Below are 26,559 nucleotides of genomic sequence, written 5' to 3'. Positions count from 1 at the left end.
GAAGCATTTATGGACCTATACAGAGAGTTGGAATAACATAGGTTGGCAATAGATACATAAACTTATTATCTACATTACAATTTACTAACATGACAGTATAGCATAATACATATAACTTAAACTTGACAGGAGGTAGGAAATACGTATAATGTAAACTTGCTAGGAGATACGAAATACATGTATCGTAAAGTCGACATTGCAATATATATATATATATTCAATAATGTAAACTTCATAGCATAACTGGTGCTTGGTTTTATTACTGCATTATGATATAAGTTTGGGCAATATTTTTAATTTTATTGAATTTGATCCAAAATCATGCTTCAGACTAGAGCAACAAAGTAAAAAGGCTCAATGTAGTGGGAGTGCTGTGGCTCAGGGGAGAATTTAAGTGGAGGGGGGTAGTTGTCTTCAGAATCATAGTCTTAGGAGATGTACTGCTTGTTTGATGTTTGCAGAACTGTCAGGAACAGGACATAATATTGCCAAGGGGGATGGATGTCTTTGTGTGTGATCAATGTTAAGAGTGCGAGGATATTAACGCTAACCCAGTGTTCTTATGGCATTTATGAGACCTTGAAGAAAATGGTGGATATCTTTGAAGGATTTAAATTGGCGGCCCCCCATCAAGCTATCAGCTGCCCATATCAGTGACAGAGCTTGCACCTGATAATCAGGCAACACAGCGGCAAATCCCAAGGCACAATGTTCTGATCCCACAGGAGCTAGTTGTTGTCAGGGAAACAGGAAATATAGGTGTTCAAAGAGAATAGGACCAAGGTATACCTGCCAAGAACAAACGTTGATGATGTAGAGCAGATATCATCTTTTAAAGGCCCAAAATGTGATATTGTTATACATGTTGGCACTAATGACATTAAGAGCAGGAGATCTGTGGACTTACTTAACAAGCACAGCTCAATATTGGAAAAAAGTATTGAGTTATGGTTAAATTTATTGTTGTGGAAGTTGATAGCTTAAATAAATTCAAGGAGGAACTGGACAAAATTTTAGAGGGAGTGGATGTGTGAAATTTTTTTTTTTTTTTGGCTGATGCTTCTTAAGCCCATTCATTTGCTTTCTTGCATCACGTGCCTCTATTATTACTACTACTGCTACAGGAGAGACTGCTTCTACAGGGATGGGATAAACTTAAATTGGAAGGGTGCAAGAATATTTACTGATCCTATTGAATCAGTGCTAGGTGGGTCAGAAAACTGCTAGCTTGGGGGATACACAGACTCATAGATTAACAATAGCCACAGGCAGAGGTGAAAGTGATTCTTGCACTGCTTCTATTGGAACAAGCTACAGCCTGGAAAGAAAGATGCCAGATGGAGTACTGGAGTACAATGTGTACAGAAAGAACTGACAGGATAGGAAGGTTTTTAGTGTTAGTTAAGAAACACACCAACTCTAAGGCAGTGCATCCATTTGACCTGGGTGTCCAGTGTGATGTTGAGTCAGTTTGGTGTGCCATAAGCACTGGGAAAACGAAAATAAGAGTAGGAGTGTGTTATAGGCCTAATGACTCTGATAAATACAACGAACAGCTGTACAGAGAAATAGTGCGTGCCAGTAAATCAGAATATCTTATAATGGTGCATTTTAACTTCCCAGATATTGACTGGAATGTGTGAGTGACCAACTGAGTTGGTCACTCACACGCTAGCAAGACTTTTGTGGATTTACTGGATGATTGTTTTCTACAGCAGCATGTTCAAGAACCAGAGGGAGTAATACCCTTGATCTGATTATCAGCAGTGATTGTTCATGCGTTATGGATATGCAGATAAAGGATCCACTAGGTGGCAGTGATCACAATGTACTGATGTGGGATTTACTTAGATGTAACCACCATCTGGATTAAAGCGAGGTGCCTCCGTAGCCAGGTGGGAAGGAACAGCAGTGCGTAGCATATGCTTCTTGATTAGACCGGGGTTCAAGCCCATCACCACCAAATACGGAGGATGCCGAAAGGTTAGGGAATGACCACCCCATATCTCAGAGCAATATGGCCTTAGTTGCTAATGCTCCTAAAAACCAAATAACAAACAACCGATTAAAGCAAAGGGTTTTTGCTTTTGTAAAGTGGAAGAGAAATTGATGAAGATGCACATAAAAAAAGAACGTGAGGTAGATGAGATATGTCTAATTATATTAAGGGAGGCAGCAAAAGAAGTAAGCAAATCCTTAACCATAATTATGAAAGCATCCTTGCATTCACGGAAGGTCCCCACCCTTGTACTGCAAAAGTGAAAATTTATCCCCAATTTACAATGGATTAAAGGAGGACACGAGTAATTACAGACCTGGTAGTTTAACTGCAATTAAGACTGCAATTATAGTTCAGACACAGCATGGATTTGTTAAAGGGAAATATTGTCTCACAAATTTGATTGGATACAAAAAAAATAATTTTGATAACATATACTTGCATTTCAGGAAAGCTTTTGATACTGTTGCACATAAAAGACTGCTGTACAAATTGAAACACTGTGGCATTAAGGGCAAGTTGCTGCTATGGATAAAAGTATGATTGAGTTGGAGAAGACAGAGAATGGTAGTAATCAAGGGACACTGCTCTTCATGGAGTACACTGAAAGGACAGAATTCTTAGGATACTTGGTTCGTCGACAATGCGATGCCGTCACCCCTCTGGCTAGTGGATGAAACTACTGCTTGGCAGGTATATAGTTACAAGGCATTGGATTCACATAGATGGTAATTCGATGTCAGTATGGATAAACTTCATGAGTTAACCGACTTTGAAAGAGGGATTATAGTGGGTGCCTGACGCATGGGTCACTACCATGGAGCTGGTAAAAAAATATTACAATATCTCTGTTCGACAGAATCAAGAGTGTATCAGGAATACAGCATTTCTGGAATAGCATCTCATCATGGATAGCACTGTGGGTGGAGAAAGGTGGTGGACAAACATAGCAGTCGATGTTTGTCTCGCATTGGTTCAGCCAACCGAGAGCAACAGTGGCACAAATCACCACCAACTTCAAAGAAGGAGGTACCAGAAAGGTCTCCACCAAGACTTCAGGTGATCATTAGGCAATGGGTTATCGGAGCTGCCAACCCATTACAGTCCCATTGCTAACACCACAACACAGTACTCTACACCTCAAGTGATCTAATAATTGGAGATGGCTCTCTTGGTCTGATGAGTCTCGTTTCCAGTTATTTTGAGTGGATGGAAGGGTGAATATCTGATGGAAACCATACGAAGCTATGCACCCGTCATGTCAACAAAGTACTATTCAGGCAGGTGGTGGACTGTTGGTAATTGAACACATCTGGGGCATGTTCAACTGGCACACATTGGGTCCGCTAGTATGTCTAGATACATCTGTGAACAGTCCTAGGTTACATGCCTCTCCTTGCAGACCATCTGCATCCCTTCATGGTCAGGTGCCTCCGTAGCCAGGTGGGCAGGAGCAGCAGTGCGTAGCACATGCTTCTTGATTAGACCAGGGTTCGAGTCCGTGACCACCAAATACGGAGGATGCGGAAAGTTCAGGGGATGACCATCACATATCCCTGGTGTAATATGGCCTTAGTTGCTAATGCTCCTAAAAAACCAAATAATAACCTTCATGGTCATCGTGGACCCACAGAGCAATGGACTCTTCCAACAGGACAATGCACCTCTCCGCAGAGCCATGGTGACTAGAACCTAGTTCAAAGAGCATTCTGCAGATTTTACCACCACAGAATGGCCTCCCCCATTCATCAAACATGAATCCTGTCAACCATCTTTGGGATGGATGCTATGGAAAGGTCCATTCGAGCTTTGAATCCTCCATCCAGGAATGCAACGGAATTATGGATAGTGGTACAGTAAGCACGGATGAAAATACATGTGGAACGCTTTCATGAACTCATTGCCTTGCCATGTGACTACCCTTAACTGGACAAGAGGTAGGCCTACCCATTACTACGTAGGCATCCCATGATTTCTGTCCACTCACTCAGCGTAATGTTATAGATAAATGTATATCAGGCTTAATGTCCAAGTTTTCAGATGTTACAAAGGTTGGCAGAGTGGTTAATGACAGTATGCTACTGCAACATGATCTAGAAAAGTTAGGCAGATGCACTGAGAAGTGGCAACTGAAGTTTAACATTGACAATTGCAAAGTACTGCATATGGGTAGAAACATCAACTGTGTGGTACTTTTTTTTTTTTTTTTTTTTGTTAGTTGTTGCCACATCGACTTCTGTGGCCATAATGCCCCTCCCAAAGGTTTTTGTATTTACTCTGATCGAAGCCCGAGGCAAGATTCGAACCCGCGACCTTTGGGTTGCCAGGCAGGCACTTTACCCACTCGGCTAGCCCAGTCGGCTGTGTGGTACTACTCTCATGGTAGTGGAGAATGAAAAAGACCTGGGAGTAATTGTGCAATCAGATATGAAGTTCTCTGACAGTGCAGACAGGCTGCCAGGACAGCTCATGGAGTTTTGTCAGTGATTAAAGGAATTTTGTTAGTGGGATAAGGAGATGATTATCCCTTTGTATAAGGCAGTGGTAAAGCGACACCTTAGGTGCTGCAGGCAGGTCTGGGGGTCTCATTTTAGGAAGGATGTAGAGCTGCTGGAATGAGTACAGAAAATGGCAATGAGATTGGTGAGTGGAAGAAAGGGGTGCAAGAAAGGTAGTCCTGCAAATTGCAACATCTGTAGTGCTCCTGCGAGGTAATCTGATTGAGGTGTTTAAGGCTTTGAATGGTTTGAGCAAATTCACTGCTGATGGCATTCCTCCTTTTGCTCAGATTACACACTTGTGAGAATTCAAACTGAGGAAAGATGATTGCAGAATAGATGTGTGGAAATTTGCCTTTAGCCAGCGAGTGCTGGAAGAAACTTCCATCTGTCGTAGAAGTTGATAGCTTAAATAAATTTAAGGGAAAACTAGACAGACTTTTGGATAGAATAGATAGGTGAATTGGGAAGTGTTTTTTTTTTTTTTTTTTTTTTATATCACACTTTCTTGCATCATATGGCAATGTTATGTTCATATAAACTCTTTTCTTCATTTTGTCAAATTATTTCTCTGTTACTCCCCAGATTTAGGTATTCCTTTCACAGTCAGCCTGTATATGTTTACATACATATGTGCCATTTTAGTGTTATTGACCACAGACGAATAATAAGATATATAGAGGCCACCTTGTAATGTTGAGTTTACAGTCTTATAAATGAAATGAAAAAAAAAAAAAAAAAAAAGTGTAAATATTCTCTGCTGTTCAGTATCAAGTTGAATTAGTAATGGTGCATGATTATGGCAATTAATATAGTTTGGTTCTTACTTATTTTTTGTGAATATCTAAAATTTTAAAATTTGCTAATACATTGTTATTTTATTTAAAAAATACATCTGTATACATATAATTGAAAAAAAAAATTTATAAAGTATATATTACATTTTACAGAAATATAATTTAATTTCTGGTCTTAATAATGAAACTTAATTAAGCAATGCATGTTTAAAATTAAAAATTTATTTCACTTTATCCCTTTGTATAAGGCAATGGTGAAAAGGTTAGTGCAATTGCATCATGTTTCTTCATAAGTGAGTTACCAAATTGGTAAAATGGCATAATTTTAATATATCTCATTGTGAATACCTTCACAACAAGTTGCCTGATATTGCTCTACCTCAAATAAGTAATGCTTCACCAGTGGAGAAGACTATTGTTACTTATTCTCAGCGGATACCACCACCCAGATGGCTGTTTCAATGCTATTTGGCCTATCATCGGTGGGTGGGTGGGTGGGTGGGTAGGTGCCCTGGTGTTGCAGTAGTGACAACCCAGTTACAAAGTATAACTCTGCATGAGAGACACCAAATGGTGTATAACGGTTTTAACTGAATGAGTTTGGCAGCCTCAACCTACGTAAAGATTCACTTAACAAAAAGGTTAGTGCAATTGCATCATGTTTTTTCGTAAGCGATTTACCAAATTGGTAAAATGGCAGCACAATATCAGGCAACTCGTGAAGGTATTCACAATATGAAATATGATTAAAACAGTGCCATTTTACCAATTTGGTAATTCATTTACTGACTGTATATTCTGAAGTTATTCTCTTCTCATTAAAATTTGTTTAGCTCTTTATGTTTGTCTTGTAAATCAAGTGTTTATCTTGTAGATAATCTGGCATGTAATATTTTGCCCATTAACCATTTTTCTGTGTGTGTGCCCGTGCACATTGCCCTATCACTAATATCCACTCATCGTTCTGTTGATAGTTGGTAACATCCTACCCAAGCACCACATGTCAAAGAAACTATAAATATACCTGTGGACCTTCAGGGTAATAAAAATATGAATGCAATAAGCCACAATTGGAGCTAACTGACTTCCAACATAGAATGATAATAGAGTGCGATATAAGCAATTGGTCTATATGTAACACTTCAACAGCACTAAGATCCTTAGGTGTATGATCGTTGATTTTAACTGCAAATGAAAGTAGACTGGTGCTGAAACCATATAAAATAAATCAGGAAATCTCTGAAGCTGACAACATAACAGTAGAGCCCTGCAAAGGATCATCTACTCAGAATGCAGGTTGTCTAATCACTCCAATTGATGCCAGATGCTGCCTTGCTTGTTGTTTGTCCCATCATTCTTGGACTGTAGACCAATGGAAAGCTATGCTTTGGAGTGATGAATCACAGTATACCAGTCAGACAGGCATGTCTGGGTGTAGTGGATGCCTAGAGAAAGCTACCTGCTATACTATATCGTGCTTACAATGAAGTTGGGCAGAGGCATCATGATGGTCTGGGTCTGTTTTACACAGTTTGGTGTGGTTCTTTTGGACAAGACCATGAATGCTGAGGTCTGTCTAGATGTCCTGGACATTAATATAGTGCCTACAATAGGAACTCCCACCATAATTACTGATCATTATTGACAAAAGACGGTATTCAATAGCAAATGATATTCATGTAAAGAAGAACTATTAAACTATGCGCAAATGCTAGCATGTTTATTGGAATGGTTGCAAGAGAAGAAGATAACCAACACAATGATTTTTATAGGAAACCTTTTGATACTGTTGCACATTTGGTTCCTTGAGGCTGTCACAGACAGACTTCTCTCAGGTATGCCAAGATGGGTTGTTACTTGAGATTCTAAAACACTGATGGAACTGATATTCAGGTGGCACTCCTCAAGTCAAGTGGACCTAATTTCAACAAAGTCTGATTGGTCTGTGACAGCCAAATCCTCTGCTTGCACCTTCACGGTGGTGGGCCTGTTAGTAACCCTGGGTATGACAACCATGTGCACGTCCTGAAATATGGCACCTAGCATATTGAGGTGACCACCTAGTGCAAACCAATGTAAGCAAGGGTCGAGATGTATCACCCAAAACATGTGGAGGAATGCCGCTCCTCTGTGTTACCAGGCAGTTCTAGGTGGTAGATGACTCTCATCAATTGGAGAAACAACCCTAATTTGCTTATTGGAGGCTTGATGTTGTGGAACCCCTGTTTTGTCTCCAGTCCAGAGCAAAATTCCAGCAACCCCCCCCCCCCCCCATCTCTTCCATCGTGCAGTATGATTGAAGTCTTTTAAGGTAATGATGGATATCGTGGTGAGATCCAATCTTCCTTACATTTCAAGGGTAGGTACAGCTCTAAAATTTGCAGACCGACTGCTAGATAGTCCACCAGACTATTGGTAACTCTCAAGGTAGCTTTTGGGTCAGCTAGTGTTTAATCTCGCTGCCTCTACTCTGCCAGATAGTGACTTCAGGAGTCTGAGTAGTGTGTATGTGGGGTGCATTGTCAAAGCCACTTTTTGTCAAGGAGCTGGGTATATTGTTGCCATATCCAAAAATTTCATTACTTCATAGAACATGTCCTCCCCACCTTTTCTTACTACTGAATACACCATGAATCGTCAAACTAATAGAACAAACTTATCTGCAAAATGATCTAAACGTCCCAAACACTTCCCCGTTCATTTCATATATATATATACAGGGTGTTTCAGTTAAACGTTTCAGAACTTCTAAGAGGGGTAGGGTACATCCTGACAACTCGAAATCATATAGCAATGTGGGGTCGGAAATGCTTTCCTGAAGCGGTGTTGTAGTGGGCCAGCCGCACAGCGTTTGTACGCGGAACGATATCCGACGAGGCGTATTCCCAGTCATAATTTCTTTGCAAGACTGCACCAGAGGTTAGCTGAGAGAGGTTCATTTGAAAGAGCTGACAGGGACAGGGTAAGGACAGCACGGACTCCAGCCGTCGAACAGAATGTGCTGCAGCATGTACAGGGGAATCTAAGAACGAGTACACAAAGTCTAGCAAATGCAGTCGGGGTTTCCCATTGCAGCGTCTGGAGGATTCTCCGAGAACAAGACATGCATCTGTTTCACGTGCAGTGTGTCCAGACACAGCAACCGGAGGATTATGCACCTCGTATTGCTTTCGCACAGTGGTACCTTGGAAAATGTGCTACAAATCCCCTTTTTCCTGGTGAAGTGTTGTTTTCCGATGAGGCATCCTTCACAAGGGAAGGAATTTTCAACACGCATAACGACCATATCTGGGCGGTCGAGAACCTGCATGCAATACGACGTCGTGCAGCACAGATTCGATTTTCGGTCAATGTATGGGTCGGTATTATGGGAGATCACCTCATCGGACCTTACCTGTTACCGTGTCGTCTAACCGGACCTATCTACTTGATCTTTCCGCAGCAAGTATTGCCACAACTTTTGAGAGATGAACATATTTCTGCATCGACACAACAGACAATGTGGTTCCAACACGATGGAGCCCCTGCCCATTATAGCGGAGATGTTCGTAACTACCTGGATGTCACATTTGGTCAACAGTGGATCGGACGTGGTGGTCCCGTGCGTTGGCCTGCTCGGTCACCCGACCTATCATGTCTTGATTTTTATTTCTGGGGTCATATGAAATCGCTAGTTTATGACACCCCTGTTGACAATGCTGAGGAGCTGGTTGCAAGAATCGCAGTAGCTGCCGAAGAAATTCGAAATTCGCCTGGAGTATTCCAGAATGTTCGGATGTCCATGCGTCGGAGATGTGAGGCGTGCATTGTAGCCCGTGGAAGAAACTTCAAACACTTACTTTAATCCATGTACCTTTTGCTTCTTTTCATGTATTATTAAAACGATTTCTCACTTACGGTCTCTTTTCTTTATGGTGCTTCTGTGTACAACACCGCTTCAGGAAAGCATTTCCGACCCCACATTGCTATATGATTTCGAGTTGTCAGGATGTACCCTACCCCTCTTAGAAGTTCTGAAACGTTTAACTGAAACACCCTGTATATGTGGTCTCAGTTAACTCCATTTCCATTTACAGTCTGCCAAACTCCATGTACTTTTTCTAAGAGAATCCCAGTTATAAGTTGATTCAACCACTGCTCATCTGTTTTCCAAATTATTCACTGTATGATTCCTTTCGTTTCAAAGGTGGTATGTGTGCATATGTCCGTTCTGGTGTTATCTCTCAGACACTTAGTAATTTGGAATCTTCCTTTTCAATCTTTTCTGGCTTAAAATCTCTCTACCACGTTCTGTCAAATTCATCTGTTGCCTCTATCGTTATCCCAACTACATTAATCACTTGGAACTCTTTGACTTCCTGTCTTTGGAACTTAACTTTCTCCAGTGAAACTTTCCTAATAGTGAGGTAATTTTCCTTGGTGATTTTAATGTTCACAACTCTAGCTGGTTTCCATTTTCTTTTCTAGTCACACAGACCCAACTGGTTGAAATGATGAGTTTTTGAAATTACTAATGACACAGATTGTTAATTTCTTACCAGAATACCATATCCTAACCATGAAGCCAATATATTTGATCATTTTCTCACAAACAGCCCTTCTAAGTACATGGAGTAAATTGAAGGTGAGTTGTCCTCCAGGCACCTCAGATCACAACTTGGTGATGGTCTCTTCTCCAATGCAGCCTTTCTCTCGTGGCCATTCTTACCCTCATGTTATTATTATTATTATTATTAGCTATATGGTGCAAGGAAGCCTGAGGCTTATGCTGCACCAGCCAAAAAAAAAAAAAAAAAAATTCCCCGAATTACCCTGAGAGAGAGAGAGAGAGAGTCAAAAGTAGAAGGGAATCACCAAGAAAGAGAAGAATGATGATATCCAGCTCAGCCCCCTGGGTGTGCCAAGCCCATACTCACCAGATGTGAGCCCCTGGTGTTGTTTGGCATTACAAGAATACAAAATGGGATGATCTACCAGATTTCTTTTCCTTGGTCGGATTACTGTTTCAAATCTTCTGATGTCAACGTTTACTCAGATCGTGTCAGTAAAATTATTCTTATAGGTATGAAATCTTTCATTCCACACCACCTTAAAATCTCATATTTTAACTAAACCTTGTTTTTCCAATAAATATGCCAAGGCTGTTCAAGATAAAAATGTTACATACTACAATTGGCTTGTATCCAAATCTCCAGGTTCATTTTCTACCTACACCAAAATTGTAAAGCAGTTATTGATCAGTCCAAACTAGATTACAAACACTCTGAGAATGGAAGGAACACTTGCTTTTTGTTCTAAATGATATTTGGGCATTCTGGTTTCTTGCCAAAGCTATTGGTTGCAACTTTTGCCCATCTCTGTTCCCACCTCTGTCAAAACCAGAATGATTCTACTGCCATTTCGGCCAAAGATAAAGCTCACCTGCTTGCATCCTACTTTTCTTTCAACTTGTGTATTGATAATCTTGGTACACTATCTCCTACCATTCCCAGTATACTCCATTCAATGCCTCCTGTGGTCTTCCATCAAAAGGATGTTAGAGGGATTTTGAGCAATCTTGATGCTAAGAAAACTCCTATTCCCAATGGTATTTCTCCACTCATTCTCTCAAAACCTGCGTTCCTGAACTTACACCTGTTTTGTGTTGCCTCTTTTCACTTTCTTATTCAAAGGTGTTTCCCTTCTTGGAAATTTTCTCATATCCAGTCAGTTGCTAAGGAGGGTGACAAATCCCTCCCAATTATCGTCCCATTGCATTTACTTCTACTCCTTCTAAAGTAATGGTTAATGAAACTGCCATCTCTTAAACTATTTACTGACCTTTCATATGATCCATGATCGCCAATATGAATTGTACCAATATCAATCTGGTGATATTCTGGCTTATGTTAACCATCTATGGACAAATTCAATGGAAAAGTTTGGTTAAACTCAAGCAGTTGCTCTTGACATTTCAAAGTCTTTTGATCATGTTTGGCATAAAGGTTGTCCAAATAAGCTTCCACCGTTTGGTTTGCCAACTGATTTTTGTAATTGGGTATCCAGTTTTCCCTCTCACCACACTGTAGTTAATGGCCCTCCATTTTCTAACTTCTCCACTAATGCTGGTGTTCCCCAAGGTTCAGTTCTTTCTCCCACTCTTTTCCTCTTTTATGTTAATGACCTTTTTCCATTGACCAGAAATCCCAGCTTTATTTCTGATGATGAAAGCATGTTGCATTCCACCTTACAATTTAAGAAACTTTGCCTACAGAAACAGCTTCAACTTCTCAAATATCCATTACCAATTCCTTAAATGCTGATCTCCAGTGGGGCAAAGATAACTTAGATGATTTCAACCCTTCTAAAACTCAGTCCTGTCTTATATCGCATAAAGTGGATTCTTTTGCTTCTATGCTTATCTTCGATGACATTTAATCTCTCTTGGCATAAGTAAATTACAAACATTGCTTCCTCTGCATCTAAAAAGCTGGATTTTCTCCTTCACTGTTACCATTACTTTTCTTCTGAACAGCTGCTCACTCTGTACAAATTCTCCACCCTCCCATCAAATATTGTTTCCACAGCTGGGAAACCTCTTTCAGACTTCTACATTCCATTCAGAAGAGGGCAGTTAGGTTAATTAATGACTCGTCTGTAAGAGAATCTCTCTATTCTTTCTCTCATAGATATTCTGTTTCTTCGTATGCATTGATACATCCATGAGCACTTTTCTTCTGTATTTTCTTCTATAATTACTACTCTCTCTTTCAAAACAGTCCAGACACATACCACAACTGGTCAACATCCTGTTACCATCCAACTTCAAACTCAGAGGACAAACTTTTGTTTTTACTCATTTATCCATTCAACTTCCGTTTTCTGGAACAACCTTCCTTCATACCTGTTTCCCTAAAATTACAATGTACATAAATTCAAGTCTAATGTCAACTAGTGCCTTGCTGTCATCTTGTCAACCTTCAGCACACACACGGCACTAAGTACTAAAGGTTCTAATATCTCTTATGTTTGGGGTTTTCATAAAATAAAAAAAACCCATAAAAGACTGCTGTACAAATTGGAGTAGTGAGGGTAAGTTACTGATATGGATAAAGGGATGGTTGAGTGAAAGAAGGCAGTGGTTATCAATGGACACTGCTTTTTGTGGACTGATGTTATTAGTGGAGTCCCCCATGGCTCAGTTCTGGGTGCATTATTGTTTTCTGTATGTATTAATGATATTGATGAAGGTATATCAGGCTTAACATCTAAGTTTGCAGATGATGCAAAGGTTAGCAGGGTGGTTAATGGCAGTTATCAAAGTATGCTGCTGCAATGGTAATCTAAAAAAATTAGGGATTAAAAAGATGGGCTGAGAAATGGCATTTGAAAATCAACAAATGCAGAGTACTACATATGGGCAGCATTGATCCCTAATTAATGTACAAACTTGGTAGTACTACACTCAGGATATTGGAAAATGAAAAAGGTCTTGGAGGAATTGTGCAGTCAGATATGAAGTTTTCTGAGTAGTGCAGACAGGCTGCCAGGACAGTTCATGGGGTTTTATCAATAGTATAGAGGAATTTTGCTAGAAAAGATAAGGAGGTGATTATTCCATTATGTAAGGCAATGATCGGGCCACATCTTGAGTACTACATACAGGTCTGGAGGCCACATTTTAGGAAGGATGTAGAGCTGCTCTGGAATGGGTACAGATAAGGGTAAAGAGATTTGTGAGGAAAACAAAATATTGGTCTTACCAAATTACAGTGTATGGAGACTCAGCACACCTGCATAGTGACCTGATTGAGCTGTTTAAAGATTTGATTGAATTGGGCTAGCTGCGTACTGATGGCATTCTTCCTCTTGCTCATAGTGAACACATGAAGGTGCATAAATTCAAATTGAGGTAGGATGTTTGCAGGATAGATGTTGTGGAAGTTTGCCTTCAGCCAGTGGGTGGTTGATTGTTGGAACAATCAACCACCCAATCAACCAACTTCCACAACATCTGATGTTGTGGAAGTTGGTAATTTGAATATATTTGAGGTAGAACTAGATGAATTATTGGAAAGGATGAACAGGTGATGTGTGAAGATTTTTTGGCTTATGCTATATTAAGCATGCTTTCTTGCATCATTTTCCACTATTAATACTAATGCTGATGTAGTCACTTAGCTAGCAACAAGGTGACATTTTGTAACTCAACTTGTAGACCTTAAATTTTTGTTTTATTTTTATTTTGTAAATTGTAATTTTTATTATCATTAATTATAACTCCATCTTTGAGAGTAACACCGGATGATGTTACTCAGTTGAGTTACAAATCATTGCTTTTTTTTTGTTTTTGGTGGTTATCTTGTTCTCTTGCAAACCTTTACATGAGAATAAAATAAGCATTGTGTTACAGATACTTAATGTGAAATTGCTAATTGCATTCCAATAACTGTACTTTACTTTGTATTTGTCTTTCTTTACTCATGAATATCATTTATTATTCAGTTATTTTTTTTGTTGGGTCAAGCTCGCAGTCCTCCCTATCATTCTTATATAATTGATGTAAACTTTTTTGATGTGATTGCAGATTGTGATTGCCTTTACTTATAGGCAGAATTTTGCCTAATATTAATTCCATTTTTTTAATTCATATTTTGTGAAATTACCAAAACCATTTATGTTTTTTAGAACATGTAACAACTTAAAGGGTCTAGCAATATTTTTGATGTGCTTATGCTAGGGGTTAGAAGAATTAGAGAGGTTATCTCTAGTAAAGATCTTGTATAGAAATATGAATGTTGGTGAAGATGAATCAAGTAATAAACAGTACTGTGGCAGATGGTTTGAAGTTAACTAAGTTTCTTCTTCCTTCTGAAAAGTTATCTGTATGTGATCATTTAAGGAGACAGTGATGAGTATTGGAAAAGTTGTAGCTCTTTGTACAGATCAAGGTTTGTCAACCTGTGTTAAGTGGAATGCAGTATACTATTGTCAGTTGAACTATACACAGCAGTTCCAGTCAGTGGATGAAGGTCATTAATTTACAGGAAGAAAACAGTGGCTGAAAGAACAGAAGCTTGAAAAATTTTAGCATTAAATGAGAAATTAGAATACTCTCGGAGCAGCATGCTATCACAGTGAGCAGTCAGAAAATGACTGCCCCAGTTGCAAAAAAAAGGCAAGCTAGCAGAAGGCAGACCACAAAATAGAGGCTACTGAGAAGATCTTTATGCCAAACATAATCAGGTGCCTTAGAAATACTGTGAGAACCTGTTTGAATTTCTCTTTTTTCTTTGAGTTTGTCCAAAGATCAGTAACATAAGCCAAGATATCACAAGTGCATTTACTCTGATGGAATTCATACTGGTGATTATTAATCATATGGAAAGTTCCAGATAGTTAAAGGGTTGACAGTTGATGAATTTCTCCAGTACTTTGGAAAAAGTTGAAAAAGGTGCAGTCGGAGGGGACAAATCACTCCCTTCCACTTTAAGAGATTTGTGAATTGCCTAGATATGAACACATTTCCATGCAGAAGGAAAACACTTGCAGAATAAGAAAGCATAAAAAGATGTCATAAAAATGGAGTTAACTCTGGTGCACAGTTTTCAGAACAAGTGGGTGAATGCCATCAGGACTTCTTGGCAATAAGATTTTTGTTGAAATTCTAATATATTCTGTCTGATGACTAGAGAGAGTATTGAATGGATTGTGTTTGGTATGGTATTAGACAGTTTACCACCACCGTTAATGCATGAGTTATGAAAAAAGTAAGAAGTTCATCAATTAGTTAACTAGTCAGCTTAATCTTACATAAGGTGGCTACAGTGATCTCAGACAGTTTTTAAATTCTATATAGCGGGACCAACAGCATATTCTAAATGGGAAGCATTCAACAAATTAATCGTGGAAGCTACTAGACTTTTCATATCTATTAAGAAATACTGCTCAAGGTTTAAGCCTAAATGGATGTCAGATGAACTAATGAGACTCATGGCAGAGAAGAAAAATGCATGGAATGGATATAAATTATCAGGTGATACAGAAACTTATGGTAGATATAAGCTAGTCTGTACTCAAGTCACAAAGGAGGTTAGGCAAGTAAAGGCTAATTATGAGAAATCATTTTGGCAAAGGATGCTAAGAAAAACAGCAAGGACTTCTTTACATATATAAACTCTAGAAGGAAGGGGATGAATCAGATTGGCTTACTTGATATCGATGGTTCGTTAGTTAATGATCCTGCTCAGATAGCTGACAAACTGAATGAGTATTTTCCCTCGACATTCACACATGTATTATTATGGGAGGAGAATGCCAGAAATTTATTATCAAATTGTAACAGGGTGCTTAATGATTTTCTAATAACTGAGAGCAAAGTGGAGGTGAAATTGGTAAAGTTAAACATCATAAGAAAGGCACCTAGGGTGGATGGGATCTACCCAGTTATATTAAATGAGATGGCAAAGGTAGTAAGCAAACCCTTAGTCATAATTATTGTTTGTTTGTTGTTTGGTTTTTAGGAGCATTTGCAACTAAGGCCATATTGCTCCGGGATATGCGGTGGTCATTCCCTGACCTTTCTGTATCCTCCATATTTGGTGGTGACGGGCTCGAACCCCGGTCTAATCGAGAAGCGTGTGCTACGCACTGCTGCTCCTTCCCACCTGGCTACGGTGGCACCGTCATAATTATGAGAGCATCCAATGGACTCAGGGAAGTTCCCACAGACTGGAGATATGGGCGCCTCCATAGCCAAGTGGGCAGGAGTAGCAGTGCATAGCACATGCTCCTTGATTAGACCGGGGTTCGAGTCCATGACCACCAAATACGGTGGATGCAGAGAAGTCAGGGAATGACCACCGCATATTCCCGGAGAAATATGGCTTTAGTTGCTAATGCTTCTAAAAACTAAATAACAAAACAAACTGGAGATATGCAAATGTATCCCGAATTCACAAATGAGGATCTAGGGGTGACACAAGTAATTTCAGACCAGTTAGTTTAACTTCTGTTCCAGGAAAAATAATGGAGTCACTGGTTAAAGATGCACTGCAGGATAATCTAGACAAGACTGCAGTAATAATTCAGACACAGCATGGGTTTGTTAAAGTTAAGGTTGATTGGATACTGCAATGTGGTTACAAAGGAACTGGATGCAAAAAATAATTTTGTTATCATATACTAGGATTTCAGGAAAGCTTTTGACACTGTTGTGCATGGAAGACTACTGTATAAATTGGAGCAGTATGGTATTAAGGGTGAGTTGCTACAATGGATAAAAGGGTGGTTGAGTGGGAGAAGACAGAGTGGTGGTCAATGGATGCTGCTCATTGTGGACTAATGTTATTAGTAGAGTCCCCCAGGGTTTGGTGTTGGGCTGACTGTGTTTTGTATATTTATCAGTGATGTTGATAGAGATATATCAGACTTAATGACCAAGTATGCAGATGATACAAAAGTTGGCAGAATAGTTAATGACAGTAACGGCAGTGTTCTACTGCAACAGGATCTAGAAAAGTTGGGCAGATGAGCTGAGAAGTGTGAACTGAAGTTTAACATTGACAAATGCAAAGTACTGCATAATGGTAGCAGTAACCCCAGCGAAATGTACCAACTATGTGGTACAATACTTATGGTGGTAGAAAATGAAAAAGGCCTCTGAGTAATTGTGCAGTCAATATGAAATTTTCTGAGCAATGCAGGCAGGCTGCTATAGCAGGTCATGAGGTATAGCCAACGATATACAGAAATTTTTGCTAGCAGGGAAAAAGAGGTGATTATCCCTTTGTATAAGACAATGGTCAGGTCAGGCCATGTGTTGAGTACTGCATACAGGTCTGGAGGCCTCATTTTAGGAAGTATGTAGAGTTGCTTGAGCGAGCACAGAGAAGGGGTAACAAGATTGGTGAGGGGAATGAAGGGGTCCTCGTACCAAGAGACGCTTAAGTTCTGCAGATTGCAGCTTCTGGAGACTAGGCACCTGCGAGGTGATCTGATTGAGGTGTATAAGGCCTTGAGCAAGCCCAACTAACAAACCTAAGCGAGGCATAAATTCAAATTGAGGAAAGACAGTTGTAGAATAGATGTCCAGAAGTTTGCCTTTAGCCAGCCAGTGGGTAGTTGATTGCTGGAACAAACTTCCATCTGACATTGTGGAAGTTGATAGCTTAAATAAATTCAAGGAGTAACTGGACAAACCTTTAGAGCAGGGGTGGGCAACTTTTTTCGTCAGCGGGCCGAATGAAATTTTCGTATCATGATGTGGGCCGAATGAAATTTTCGCATCATGATGCGGGCCGGAATAGATTGAACAATTTAATAAAAAAAAATCAGAACCTAAAAAATGTTATATTACTTGAATTACCAAATTAATGATGTATTTTTAAAAAAAATATCTGAATGTCCAATTATCATTGAAAATGCGGCATTCGGCATCAATTTTTCTTTTTTTTTTTAATTGGCTCATTTTATGGGCTATAAATTATATTAAATTAAAAATTGTAATAATTAGAAAAGGCATAAAAGATAAAATATCTCGCACCAATATTATTTTTTTCAATAAGAAGTCAAACCCAAAGGAACTTTGTTCGATCGATGCTACAATAATAATTAGGAAATAACTCTTTGACGCTGCGTAGAATCACTTGGTTACTGTTGTACTGGCCGCGATTCCTGATTGAACCGAATTAAGCCGAATGTTTACGGCGAGTGTAGTCAGGTATGGATTTTCTATATTTATGCATTTACCGAGGGGGCCGGATTCAACATCGTCGCGGGCCGTCTGTTGCCCACCCCTGCTTTAGAGGGAATGAATGTGTGAATTTTTTTTTTTTTTTTTTTTTTGTTTTGTCTGATGAAAATAAGCTCATATGCTTGCTTTCTAGCATCACATGCCTCTACTACTACTACTACTACTACTACTAATGTGGGCAATAGCCTCAGGTTACGAAGAAGTTAACTGTCTTATAGCTTTTTGCTGTAGCATCGTGTTTATATGTAGACAACTACTAAGTAGTTACAAGTTGGGATCATTAAATATATATCATATTGTGAATGCCTTCACAACGAGTTGCCATAGTATTGCACTACCTTGAATAAGCAACACTTCATCAATGGAGAAGACTATTGTTACTTATTCTTGGCAGATACCACCATCCACACAGCACTGTTTCAGAGCTAGCAGTAGTCTTCTCCATTTAGAAAGTATGTAGAGTTGCTTGAGCGAGTACAGAGAAGCGTAACAAAATTGATGAGGGGAACGAAGGGGTCCTTGTACCAAGAGAGGCTTAAGTTCTGCAGATTGCAGCTTCTGGAGACTAGGCACCTGCGAGGTGATCTGATTGAGGTGTATAAGGCCCTGAGTGGATTGAGCAAGCTCAACTAGGTGAAGGATTGCAGGTGAAGCATTACTTATTCGAGGTAGTGCAATATTATGGCAACTCGTTGTGAAGGCATTCACAATATGATATTTAAATGATGCCAATTTGTAACTACTTAGTAGTTGGCTACATATCCTATACGTTAGTCAGCTTTATATTTAGTTGGGAAAGCAGAAACATCAGGATGAAACAGAGTTGGAATTATGGATAGATGGAAGTTGCAGTCTATGTCTTTGACAAAAGACCTTGAGAGCTTGACTCTCATTTAGACAAGAAGGAAGTTTCTCCACTTACTGTTTTGATAATTGACTTCAGATTTATTAATAACGTTTTGTTTTTTTTTTATACAGTTTTTGATATTCTTATGTTATATTCTCATCATGAACTGCCAAATTCCTTGCTTTTGATAAGAGATCAGAGTATATGGATCAGATTTAAAACAGTTCATCGAAGAAAAGAGAAATTGAAATTATGCAGATTTTCCCTGTGTTAGGTAAAGTATTCTAGTATGTAAATGAATAAGTTGCGGTTATTTACAGTTTCGCTGAGCCTGCCAGCCTTTTCCCATTGGGGCCCTGGATGCCATTTCTGCGCCCAGTCTGCTAAACACTGTGAAGAGGTATAGAAATGGATATATGTTTTCCAAATTTTCTCACATTTCCAAATTTGTATAGATGTATTATGTAAACATTAAGTAAATTTTCTCACATTTCCAAATTTGTTTAGATGCATTATGTAAACAAAAGAAAAGTGCAAATATTATGAAATTACTTTTTACATATTTTTTCCTGCTTCTAAGACACTATTTAGACATTAGATGGAATTCATTTGCACAAAATAGTCTCTATCTTATAAGTGTTTCCTAAATTTATTCTTAATGATTTTTTTATTGTACTAGGCACAACCACCATCAGAAACAAAAGATGATAGTAGGTTACTAGTTCGGCGAGAACCTAGTCCTCCTACACCCCGCTCAGTTCGGTTAGAACGGGTTGCCCAAGCCTTAGCACAAAGTTCAGAGGAGCTCAGGAGGTAATTTACATCTTATGAATACTAGTTCACTTTCCATTCTAGGAGTAGTGGAGAAACAGTTATTACAATATCAATATTTATTTAATTTGAATTCAACTTAAATTTAAATTAAGAAATACGCTCATTAACACATGCAGTATAAATTTGTAAAATATGCTTTTTTGTTGATTTCAGTATGGTAACTTTTTTGACCTTTTTAAAAAGTTTAGAACTAAAAATTAGATATTTCAGATTCATAGTATTGAAGAAGTAAAACTTGCTGTGATAATAAGACAGCAAGCAAAGCCCAACAACAACAAATGAAAATTCAAACTCAATAATTCTATATTTCTATGACTTATGTGCTGTTAATGATATGAAAGTAAAAGACAATTAACTGGAACAGGCATCAGCAACCCTAGGGATGCATGCTACCAGATGTCACATGGGAAGATTTTCTGACTGGTGCTTATTTGAATTCCTTATTTCTTTGTTCATACACCTGTCCAAGTGGCTTATGTGAAGATTTCTGTTATTATAAAAACAGAAGTGGCACTTAAAAGGAAAACAGTTGCTGTTTACTGAATTAGAATAAGAACTCTGATTAAAATGCATGTAAAAATGATGACTAATAAATATTCTCTCTCTCTCTCTCTCTCTGATCCAGTTGTTATAACTTTTTAGTAATACACATCTAAATGTAATATTGAGAGGATTTTATATAATTACAAATATCAATAATTATATAAATAGCAAAATGGAGTTCCAGACAAAATTTTGGAGCCATCGATATGCATATTATTGTATTATTAATAAAATAATTTTTTATTTATTTTTTTTAAATAACACTCCTTTAACATTTCATGGTGAATGATGGGAAAATCTATACACCATGGAATTTCATGTGAAAATTACTGATAACAATTATTGCAAAATGAAAGATTTCTGTAATAAAAAGTGCATATTAACTTTTAGAACTTTAGTTTGTCTTAATTATCTTTAAGAATACAAAAGGTGCTTTGTAATAATCTTGTGAAGAAATTGACTATGATTCTTGCTAATAAAACTGATCTTGCACATTTTCTCTCAACAATGCTAGTAAAGCAAAGAAAAGAGTATAGAGGTTGTATGTGTGTTTTTAAGATGGACAATAATACTTCATTTATTTTAATGTGCATTTCCTATACACAGAATGAGACACTGATTATGCATGTAGGTAAGCAGCATTTTAGTATAAATCACATGGTATAAAGAAGTCCTAGGTGTTTACTGTACCAGCCAAAATTTTAAAAATAAAAATAAAATTAACTACCTATGTGTTTCTCTCCTCACATAGGTCCATCTATCTGCCCTTTGAATTTCCCCAACCTATCATCTCACTTATTCCAGTAATTAACACTTCATTGTCTGAGAGAAAACTTACTACAATCTAGTCTAAACCTCTTCTAGTATTTTTTAAAACTATTTGAATCCCATCAATGATTGGAGGAATTTCTGAAGGTCTCTTCAATTAGGCTGTAGTTAGCCAATGTCAGCTAGAGGGAGTAGAGTTTTTCACCATGAGTTATTCCAGGTTTTTCAGCCATGAACACTCACTTGTACAGACAATACACAACAGAGTGATGTCTCAGTTGTTGATTCTTCTGAATGCAAACAACAGCATCGATATTTAAAACCATAAACACTTCACTTTTATTGATTTCACCATCCCCGTTGAGAGCATTATAGACCCCAGTCAGACCTCCTCTAAAGTACCAAGCTACCCAGCTCTGTAGCCTATTAACTTGAAATATTTTCTTGTATGACTATCCTTTAGCCATTCTCACTTGATTCATTGGTTATCTTTAGATTTTTCAAGAAGCCTTATATCTTTTTATAGACTCTGCCTCCATATGCAGTATTTTCAAGTATGGTCTCATCATTACCTTATACAATTCATGGTGTCAACTATTGTGTCTACTGTGCAGACACCATAGTTCATGATGCAGACTTGCTGAGATGTATGTGGTACATATAGATTGTCGGTCATCCTGCAACCACTATAGCTGATGAAAGTTGCTGCCGAAAGCTCCTGTATTAGTGGTTCTAGTGATTTTAAACAACTTTTATCGCTTTTAATTTTATATATTTATTGTATTTTATTCTTGTTATACAACATTTCTTTAATTTTATTTTAATATTTTAATATACAGTTATACAAACAGTAGGCATGTATTTTATTTTATTTTATATTATCATAGTAAAGGCGTTTTATAGATTCAAGTCAGTGTTATTTAGTAACATTACAAATGAATTACACTTACTGACTCCAGAGACCTTTTCAATGAATTACCTTATACAACAGGATTATGATTTCCCCATCTCTGCAAGAAAAAGTTGGATAAATTTTCTATAGGACATTATGGGCTTTCCTTGCCACTTTTCTCTGCTGCCTAAAGACCATCATGTCTGCCAGGATTGTAACATAGATTCTCCCTCCTCCTCTTCCTCTACTGCCTTTAATTTGTCTATATAATCTGCTGCCCGTTTAATTAATCTTTATCCTTTGGTTTAGTGGCCTTCTATACATACATAACTGTGCCATGCAGTTTGAATTTGGCATTAGAGAGTGACAGTACACCTAACTTTAAGGATGAAGCTTAGTATTTCTGACAGCCCATGTATATGTCTCAATAATATAACCATTGCACTTAACAGTATTGTATATAAGCAAAGTTGCAGTCTGGCCATGGGATTCCCTGTGAATACTTATGTGGACAATCTGGTCATGGTGAACTTTGAAAATAGAGGACCACATAACTTAAAAGTTTGGAAGTAGTTCACTGGTGATATAGAATTCTGAAATGGAATACCGGGTTAATCTTTTAACTTGAATGATCTGTCTCCTTCATAAAGTTTGCCATAGAAACAGAATGTGATTGGGCCCTCTCCTTCCTTGGTGTGCTGTTTCATAAAATTAACCTATACCTATTTGCAACCTATATAGGAAGCCTTATGAGTGCTAGCCAATTTACTAATTATGATTCCTGTTGTTTTCCAATGAACATGGGTAGCACAGCATGTACTTCAATGTATAGCCCAGGTCTCACTGTAGTGAAGAATGGCAGATCATGGGAAATTACTAAAGTAAAAACTAGTCAGTACATGTGGTTCCCCAGACTGTATCCTCAAAAATACAGGGTTTGGCATGTTTAGTGAATGGGCACCTTAGGGGCACTGTTCTCTGCTATTGATGTGACTCATATACCATTCTACTGAGGTTGGTCTGGAGTGATTGCCAGGATTTGTTTTGATATAATACTCAGTGTATATAGCTTTCTGGCAAAACACTTCAATGAATTCCCCTATTCCAGACATGTTAAGGAGTGAGGTGATGTGCAGGATCCCTATCAAGACTGTGATGCAAATTACAGTGAAACTTTGAGACAGTTATGGGTCTATGGGAAACCACATTGATGCTTATTTGGATGAAAATTTTACTCAGCTGAACACATTTTGCTGAAAGGACAGAACATTGGTCCCTATGCTACTGCCATTGTGGATTATGATTAACAATGCCATTGCTGGCTTCAGATGATTTACATTTAGCAGAAAAAATAACAGTGATGACACAGTTAGGTTTCACCTCATATTCATGTACCAAATGTGGTGTAACCACTACGGTGGAAGAAGAGGTGGAGAAGGAGTAGAAACACTGGCAGCCTCTGACATGATAACTGGTCGAAGCAGTGAACAGTTTCCATATACCACTGCTGTGAATCACATGGCCTTTTCTAATTTGCTCTAATAGAAGCTGCCACTCATTGAAATATTAATTGAGAAGATGGTGCCATACTCTAAAATATGCTGGTATTTTTTCTTAATCATGTTTACGCTTTCTAATAGTGTTTATTTTATGTATTATATATAATACATATTACTATGAAACTTCTCTAAAACAGACACCATTGGATCATTGTCTGCTTTGCAGAGGCCATTGTAGCTAGTTTTAAAAAAATGAAATTCATTGTAACTGATTGCTTACACAGAGGTTTTTCAGTGATTATCATTTTTCCTACACATTTCCTTCACCTTCTTAGGTGATCCAACCTTTATCAGAATTGTCACAGTGTTCCTCCTATGATTGGAGAGATAATGTTGATGGTGACAGGTTGCTTAATGACAGAAAGCAGGGTATGATGCTTCAAGAAGACCTAAAAAAATGCCTGATGTGTAAATTGAGGTGTAAATTGAGGTGTAACATTGAAAAATGAAAGTTACTACATATGGGAAATAGTAAACTCAGAATAACATACTGATTAGGTGGTACCACACTAAAGGTAGTAGAGATAGAAAAAGACGTAGGTAATGGCACAGCCTTATATGAAGTGTAGAAAGGCTGCTATGACAGCTCATGGGGTTCTGACAGCGATGTATATCAGAAATTTTGGTTGCAGGGACAAGGAGGTGATTTTCCTGTTGTATAAGGCAATGGTTAGGCCACATTTTGAATACACTATGTGGGTCTTAAAGCCTCATGTTAGGAAGTATGTTGATCTGTTGGAAGAGATGCAGGAAATTGCACCAAGGACACAAAAGGGTATTCTTACCATGAAAGGCTTCTGCAAATTGTAGTGTCTGGAAACTAGACACCTGCAGGGAGACCTGATTGAAATGTTTAAGGCCTTAAATGGATTGAGTAAATGAATTACAGATGGCATCCTAACTCATGTTCTGACACATACATAAGAGACATAAATTAAATTGAAAAAAGTGGTTATAGGATAGATGTGCAAAAATTTTCTTAAAGCCAGAGAGTGATCAATTTTTGGAACAAATTTCCATCTGGTGTTGTACAGGTGGGAGTTTGAAAATAAAGGTGGGTAGTTTGGAAATTTAAAAAAAATTTAGACAAATTATTAGAGAGGATGGACAGGTAATGTAGGAAGTGTTTTTTTTTTTTTTTTTTATTTTATTTATTTTATGGCTGGTGCTATATAAGCTTGCATCATTTGCCCATACTAATATTAAATACATAATCCCCTTTTCAAATGTCAAAAATTTGGCAGATAAGGTATTTGTATTAACCATATAGTGAAAAGAAGGTGTAGGTTTTTGCTGCACTAGCCAAAAATAAAATAAAATAAAGTATATAAAAAAATAAAAAATCCATATGTTTCCCTACTTGCACAGACAAGTATCCAGCTGAACTTTGAATTTCTCCAAGCTGTCAGTCCCAACAAGTACCTTATTGTAGTAATCAACAACTTGCTGGATGAAAGAAAACTTCATACAGTCCAGTCCAAACCTCTTTCCTAATAATTTTAATTTATGGCCCCTAGTTCAGAGATCACAGCCATGAAAATTTCTCCATTCATTGTACTGTTCCCTCTCAGATCCTTATACACCTCAACCAAATCTTTTCTAAGATACATGGTTGCCAAATTTTGTAGCCCACACAGAAGCTTTTTTCAGATATGACCAAGCAGGTTGCTCACTTTTGGTTCATACAACGAGCTGAATATCTTTTTTTATGTGTAGTAGTTGTAGAGACATGTGATGCAAGAAAACAAGCTTATATAGCATCAGCCAAAGGGAAAAAAAAAATTCTCACATCCATTCCCTCTAAAGGTTTGTCCAGTTCCTCCTTGAATTTATTTAAACTTTCAACTTCCCCAACAATAGACAGAAGTTTCTACCAGCAATCAACTACCCGCTGGCTAAAGGCAAATTTCCACACATCTATTTTATAATCTTTCCTCAATTTGAATTTATGACCCCTCAGGTTTGTAATCTGAACAAGAGGAAGGATTCCATCAGAATTGAGTCTGCTCAACCCATTCAAAGCCTTATACACCTCAATCAGATCACTTCACAGATGCTGCAATTTGCAGAATTTAAGCCTTTCTTGGTAAGACCACCCCTTCATTCCCCTCACCAATCTTGATGCCCTTCTCTGTACTCGCTCAAGCAACTCTACATCCTTCCTCAAATGAGACTTCGGGACCTGTACCCAATACTCAAGGTGTAGCCTCACCATTGCCTTATACAAAGGGATAATCACCTCCTTTTTTCCCTAGTATCAAAATTCCTGTATATTGTATATCATTGACAGTACCCCATAACCTGCTCTGGCATCCTGTGTGCACTTCTCAGAAAACTTCATGTCTCACTGCACAATTACTCCCAGGTCTTTTTAATTTTCTACCACACTAAGTGTAGCTATACTGTTGGTATGTTACTCTAGGGTTACTTCTATCCATATGCAGTACTTTGCATTTGTTAATGTTAAACTTCAGTTGCCACTTCTCAGCCCATCTACCAATTTTTCTAGATCCTGTTGCAGTAGAACACTGCCATTACCGTCATTATCATCTCTGCCAACTTCTGTATCATCTGCAAACTTTGACATTAAGCCTGATATACTTTCATATATATCACTGATAAATATACAAAACAATAGTGGGCCCAACACCGAACTCCACTAATAACATTAGTCCACAAAGAGTAGCATCCATTGATCACCACTCTGTCTTCTCCCACTCAACCACCCTTTTATCCATTGTAGCAACTCACCCTTAATACCATGCTGCTCCAATTTGTACAGTAGTCTTCCATGCACAACAGTGTCAAAAGCTTTCCTGAAATTACAATATATGATATCAAAATCATTTTTTACATCATTTACATCAAATTTATCAGACAAGACTTTCCTTTAACAAACCAATGCTGTGTCTCAGTTATTACTGCAATCTTATCTACATTATCCTGCAATGTATCATTAACTTGTGACTCCATTATTTTCCCCGGGACAGAAGTTAAACTAACTTGTCTGTAATTATTTGTGTCACTTATATCCCCCTTTGTGAATTGGAGATACATTTGCACATCTCCAGTCCGTTCAGACTTCCCTG

At 38.1% G+C, this 26,559-nt stretch overlaps 1 protein-coding gene across 1 annotated transcript in view; it reads left to right on the top strand.

Annotated features, from left to right (window-relative positions):
• The window catches only part of LOC150077286 (liprin-alpha-1-like), a 1,048,988-nt gene that overhangs the window by 699,595 nt on the left and 322,834 nt on the right, over positions 1–26,559 (top strand). The window contains exon 16 of the mRNA XM_090386159.1: positions 19,554–19,687. Within this exon, the coding sequence (XP_090242285.1) occupies positions 19,554–19,687 (134 nt within the window). The remainder of the gene's footprint in view (positions 1–19,553; positions 19,688–26,559) is intronic.

The sequence above is a fragment of the Mastigoproctus giganteus genome, chromosome 12 (assembly GCF_048544385.1).
Source record: "Mastigoproctus giganteus isolate SK-2022 chromosome 12, ASM4854438v1, whole genome shotgun sequence".
Lineage (NCBI taxonomy): Eukaryota > Metazoa > Arthropoda > Arachnida > Uropygi > Thelyphonidae > Mastigoproctus > Mastigoproctus giganteus.
This window is presented reverse-complemented; position numbering and strand designations above follow the sequence as displayed.